Source organism: Ambystoma mexicanum, chromosome 10 (assembly GCF_040938575.1).
Source record: "Ambystoma mexicanum isolate Mex_15411 chromosome 10, UKY_AmexF1_1, whole genome shotgun sequence".
NCBI classification, from domain to species: Eukaryota; Metazoa; Chordata; class Amphibia; order Caudata; family Ambystomatidae; genus Ambystoma; species Ambystoma mexicanum.
In genome coordinates, this window is record NC_090932.1 from 1,567,176,851 (window position 1) to 1,567,182,459 (window position 5,609).

General features: G+C 47.5%; 1 protein-coding gene across 1 annotated transcript; it reads left to right on the forward strand.

Moving 5' to 3' along the window:
* Window positions 1-616: 616 nt before the first annotated feature.
* On the forward strand, window positions 617-5,156 carry LOC138493062 (nucleolar protein dao-5-like). Its single transcript, XM_069620288.1, has 7 exons — window positions 617-630; window positions 1,013-2,003; window positions 2,092-2,380; window positions 2,463-2,693; window positions 2,840-3,972; window positions 4,082-4,412; window positions 4,459-5,156. Exons 1-7 carry the CDS (start codon window positions 617-619, stop codon window positions 5,154-5,156), a joined length of 3,687 nt encoding a protein of 1,228 aa, XP_069476389.1.
* The last annotated feature ends 453 nt before the right edge of the window (window positions 5,157-5,609 follow it).

Below are 5,609 nucleotides of genomic sequence, written 5' to 3' on the forward strand. Positions count from 1 at the left end.
ATTCCTCCAAGCAAGGTTTTCGTATTAAAAAAGCATAGGGAGCCAACACAGCCACTGTAGATCACTTGCCCACACTTCCACCAATTCATTAAGTATCCTGCTACACCTAATAACACAAGGGCCTTGTTTCGGATCCTATATAGACTACAGGACCCTTGAACGGCATTCATGGAATTCGTTCTTCTCAAATACGGTGGAAATGTGGTGCTATAATCAGCTCTTCTGGGCTCAGGTCATAACCTGGGCATTGCTCCATCTTTGTACCAACACGCTTGCTCATTCCATTCGCCCCCTTTGAAACCCCACCAAGGAAAAAGATGCAGAATGAGACATTCTTCCTTTGTTGGCATAAAAAGGCGGCAGATTTAATTTTCACGACATTCTTTATAACTACCAACCTCAAAACACGGGGCAAATGTGCTTACTGCACACCCCCCCCCCCTACCCAGAGGGGTGGGAGGAGAGGACGCTGCCCTGTTATTCGGGCGCCTCCTCCATTGCTTTACGTCGACACCTCCATTCTCCTCCCTGTCTGGGCACTGAAGGCAAAGAGCAGACTTGCCTCCGATCATGTGACCAGCACTCAGTCGCTTTACGAAGTGTGGTTCTTTGTCTAATGGTTCAGCTGCCGTAGGTTCTCTCCCACCAGTTGGGCCTACAACATGTTTCTTTGGGAAGTCTCTTCTTTCATCCACACGGCTCACGCCTCATCAGGGCTTCTGCCTGTCCTCTGCCAATTACTGAACCGGTGCCTGACCCTTGGACATTCATCCATCTGCTAAAACAATACACACACCTCTGGCTGCGCCACCCAAAATCATAATCTATAAATAGCTCACGGATCTTGCATACATTTGTATTTCAACAGATGGAACCTGGATATTTTGAAAGATTGCTCTTTCAAAAAAACACATGCTTTTAAAAATACTGCCATTTGTTGCTTCATTCCTCAAATCTCATCTTGTTCTTTAGGTTAAATCTAGGTGTTTACCATGAATGTGTGATGAAGTAGACACAAAGCCAAGAGTCCTGCAGACAAAGGCAAGAGTCCTGAAGACAAAGGCAAGAATCCTGTAGACAAAGGCAAGAGTCTTGAAGACAAAGGCAAGAATCCTGAAGCCAAAGGCAAGAGTCCTGAAGACAAAGGCAAGAGTCCTGAAGACAAAGGCAAGAATCCTGTAGACAAAGGCAAGAGTCGTGCAGACAAAGGCAAGAGTCCTGCAGACAAAAGCAAGAGTCCTGTAGACAAAGGCAAGAATCCTGAAGACAAAGGCAAGAGTCCTGTAGACAAAAAGAGTGCTGCAGACAAAAGCAAGAGTCCTGCAGACAAAGGCAAGAATCCTGAAGACAAAGGCAAGAGTCCTGAAGACAAAGGCAAGAGTCCTGTAGACAAAGGCAAGAATCCTGAAGCCAAAGGCAAGAGTCCTGAAGACAAAGGCAAGAGTCCTGAAGACAAAGGCAAGAGTCCTAAAAACAAAGGCAAGAATCCTGTAGACAAAGGCAAGAGTCCTGCAGACAAAAGCAAGAGTCCTGCAGACAAAGGCAAGAGTCCTGAAGACAAAGGCAAGAGTCCTGTAGAGAAAGCCAAGAGTCCTGCAGACAAAGGCAAGAGTCCTGTAGAGAAAGGCAAGAGTCCTGCAGACAAAGGCAAGAGTCCTGTAGACAAAGGCAAGAGTCCTGCAGACAAAGGCAAGAATCCTGAAGACAAAGGCAAGAATCCTGAAGACAAAGGCAAGAGTCCTGTAGAGAAAGGCAAGAGTCCTGTAGACAAAGGCAAGAGTCCTGCAGACAAAGGCAAGAGTCATGTAGACAAAGGCAAGAGTCCTGAAGACAAAGGCAAGAATCCTGAAGACAAAGGCAAGAGTCCTGCAGACAAAGGCAAGAGTCCTGAAGACAAAGCCAAGGGTCCAGCAGACAAAAGCAAGAGTCCTGAAGACAAGGGCAAGAGTTCTGCAGACAAAGCTAGAGTCCTGCAGACAAAGGCAAGAGTCCTGAAGACAAAGGCAAGAGTCCTGCCGACAATAGCAAGAGTCCTGCAGACAATAGCAAGAGTCCTGCAGACAAAGGCAAGAGTCCTGAAGACAAATCAAGAGTCCTGAAGACAACGGCAAGAGTCCTGCAGACAAAGCTAAGAGTCCTGAAGACAAAGGCAAGAGTCCTGAAGACAGAGCCAAGAGTCCTGAAGACAAAGCCAAGAGTCCTGCAGACAAAGCTAAGAGTCCTGAAGACAAAGGCAAGAGTCCTGCAGACAAAGGCAAGAGTCCTGAAGACAAAGGCAAGAGTCCTGAAGACAAAGGCAAGAATCCTGAAGACAAAGGCAAGAGTCGTGCAGACATAGGCAAGAGTCCTGAAGACAAAGCCAAGGGTCCAGCAGACAAAGGCAAGAGTCCTGAAGACAAGGGCAAGAGTCCTGCATACAAAGCTAGAGTCCTGCAGACAAAGCAAGAGTCCTGAAGACAAAGGCAAGAGTCCTGCAGACAAAGGCAAGAGTCCTGAAGACAAAGGCAAGAGTCCTGAAGACAGAGCCAAGAGTCCTGAAGACAAAGGCAAGAGTCCTGAAGACAAAGGCAAGAGTCCTGCAGACAAAGGCAAGAGTCCTGAAGACAAAGGCAAGAGTCCTGAAGACAACGGCAAGACTCCTGAAGACAAGGGGAAGAGTCCTGCAGACAAAGGCAAGAATCCTGAAGACAAAGGCAAGAGTCCTGCAGAGAATAGCAAGAGTCCTGCAGACAATAGCAAGAGTCCTGCAGACAAAAGCAAGAGTCCTGCAGACAATAGCAAGAGTCCTGCAGACAATAGCAAGAGTCCTGAAGGCAAAGCAAGAGTCCTGAAGACACAGGCAGGAGTCCTGCAGACAAAGGCAAGAGTCCTGAAGACAAAGGCAAGAGTCCTGAAGACAGAGCCAAGAGTCCTGAAGACAAAGGCAAGAGTCATGCATACAAAAGCAAGAGTCCTGAAGACAAAGGCAAGAGTCCTGCAGACAAAGGCAAGAGTCCTGAAGACAAAGGCAAGAATCCTGTAGACAAAGGCAAGAGTCTTGAAGACAAAGGCAAGAATCCTGAAGCCAAAGGCAGGAGTCCTGAAGACAAAGGCAAGAGTCCTGAAGACAAAGGCAAGAATCCTGTAGACAAAGGCAAGAGTCGTGCAGACAAAGGCAAGAGTCCTGCAGACAAAAGCAAGAGTCCTGTAGACAAAGGCAAGAATCCTGAAGACAAAGGCAAGAGTCCTGTAGACAAAGGCAAGAGTGCTGCAGACAAAAGCAAGAGTCCTGCAGACAAAGGCAAGAATCCTGAAGACAAAGGCAAGAGTCCTGAAGACAAAGGCAAGAGTCCTGAAGACAAAGGCAAGAGTCCTGTAGACAAAGGCAAGAATCCTGAAGCCAAAGGCAAGAGTCCTGAAGACAAAGGCAAGAGTCCTGAAGACAAAGGCAAGAGTCCTAAAAACAAAGGCAAGAATCCTGTAGACAAAGGCAAGAGTCCTGCAGACAAAAGCAAGAGTCCTGCAGACAAAGGCAAGCGTCCTGAAGACAAAGGCAAGAGTCCTGTAGAGAAAGCCAAGATTCCTGCAGACAAAGGCAAGAGTCCTGTAGAGAAAGGCAAGAGTCCTGCAGACAAAGGCAAGAGTCCTGTAGACAAAGGCAAGAGTCCTGCAGACAAAGGCAAGAATCCTGAAGACAAAGGCAAGAATCCTGAAGACAAAGGCAAGAGTCCTGTAGAGAAAGGCAAGAGTCCTGTAGACAAAGGCAAGAGTCCTGCAGACAAAGGCAAGAGTCATGTAGACAAAGGCAAGAGTCCTGAAGACAAAGGCAAGAATCCTGAAGACAAAGGCAAGAGTCCTGCAGACAAAGGCAAGAGTCCTGAAGACAAAGCCAAGGGTCCAGCAGACAAAGGCAAGAGTCCTGAAGACAAGGGCAAGAGTTCTGCAGACAAAGCTAGAATCCTGCAGACAAAGGCAAGAGTCCTGAAGACAAAGGCAAGAGTCCTGCCGACAATAGCAAGAGTCCTGCAGACAATAGCAAGAGTCCTGCAGACAAAGGCAAGAGTCCTGAAGACAAAGCAAGAGTCCTGAAGACAACGGCAAGAGTCCTGCAGACAAAGCTAAGAGTCCTGAAGACAAAGGCAAGAGTCCTGAAGACAGAGCCAAGAGTCCTGAAGACAAAGCCAAGAGTCCTGCAGACAAAGCTAAGAGTCCTGAAGACAAAGGCAAGAGTCCTGAAGACAGAGCCAAGAGTCCTAAAGACAAAGCCAAGAGTCCTAAAGACAAAGGCAAGAGTCCTGCAGACAAAGGCAAGAGTCCTGAAGACAAAGGCAAGAGTCCTGAAGACAAAGGCAAGAATCCTGAAGACAAAGGCAAGAGTCGTGTAGACATAGGCAAGAGTCCTGAAGACAAAGCCAAGGGTCCAGCAGACAAAGGCAAGAGTCCTGAAGACAAGGGCAAGAGTCCTGCATACAAAACTAGAGTCCTGCAGACAAAGCAAGAGTCCTGAAGACAAAGGCAAGAGTCCTGCAGACAAAGGCAAGAGTCTTGAAGACAAAGGCAAGAGTCCTGAAGACAGAGCCAAGAGTCCTGAAGACAAAGGCAAGAGTCCTGAAGACAAAGGCAAGAGTCCTGCAGACAAAGGCAAGAGTCCTGAAGACAAAGGCAAGAGTCCTGAAGACAACGGCAAGACTCCTGAAGACAAGGGGAAGAGTCCTGCAGACAAAGGCAAGAATCCTGAAGACAAAGGCAAGAGTCCTGCAGAGAATAGCAAGAGTCCTGCAGACAATAGCAAGAGTCCTGCAGACAAAGGCAAGAGTCCTGCAGACAATAGCAAGAGTCCTGCAGACAATAGCAAGAGTCCTGAAGACAAAGCAAGAGTCCTGAAGACACAGGCAGGAGTCCTGCAGACAAAGGCAAGAGTCCTGAAGACAAAGGCAAGAGTCCTGAAGACAGAGCCAAGAGTCCTGAAGACAAAGGCAAGAGTCCTGCATACAAAAGCAAGAGTCCTGAAGACAAAGGCAAGAGTCCTGCAGACAAAGGCAAGAGTCCTGAAGACAAAGGCAAGAGTCCTGAAGACAGAGCCAAGAGTCCTGAAGACAAAGGCAAGAGTCCTGAAGACAAAGGCAAGAGTCCTGCAGACAAAGGCAAGAGTCCTGAAGACAAAGCAAGAGTCCTGAAGACAAAGGCAAGAGTCCTGCAGACAAAGGCAAGAGTCCTGAAGACAAAGGCAAGAGCCCTGAAGACAAAGCAAGAGTCCTGAAGACAGAGCCAAGAGTCCTGAAGACAAAGCAAGAGTCCTGTAGACAGAGCCAAGAGTCCTGAAGACAAATGCAAGAGTCCTGCAGACAAAAGCAAGAGTCCTGCAGACATCACCTTCTTCAAATTCCATTACCTTTCCATCATGTGACGTCACGCAGCACCTAGAAGAAGAAAGTCAAACCAAAGCTTTAGAGAACTGTTGCCTTATACAGCCAATCAACAAGCATTGGCTCAAACAGCTTCAGATAGCTTTCACTTTGAGCCCATATATTTTTCCTGGTTGGTTAGAATGAAACCCCATTATTTAACTTGCACTTGGAGTGTTACAAGAGGCTTCCAAGCACAGATATCAAGTCAACTATTTTTAAGGT

What these genes read in the sequence shown, in the direction of transcription:
- LOC138493062 (XM_069620288.1), top strand. An exon ending in CAAGGGTCCAGCAGACAAAG is followed by an intron (nt 2,381 to 2,462) that starts GCAAGAGTCCTG and finishes CTGAAGACAAAG; the next exon opens with GCAAGAGTCCTGCAGACAAA. An exon ending in CAAGAATCCTGAAGACAAAG is followed by an intron (nt 2,694 to 2,839) that starts GCAAGAGTCCTG and finishes CTGAAGACACAG; the next exon opens with GCAGGAGTCCTGCAGACAAA.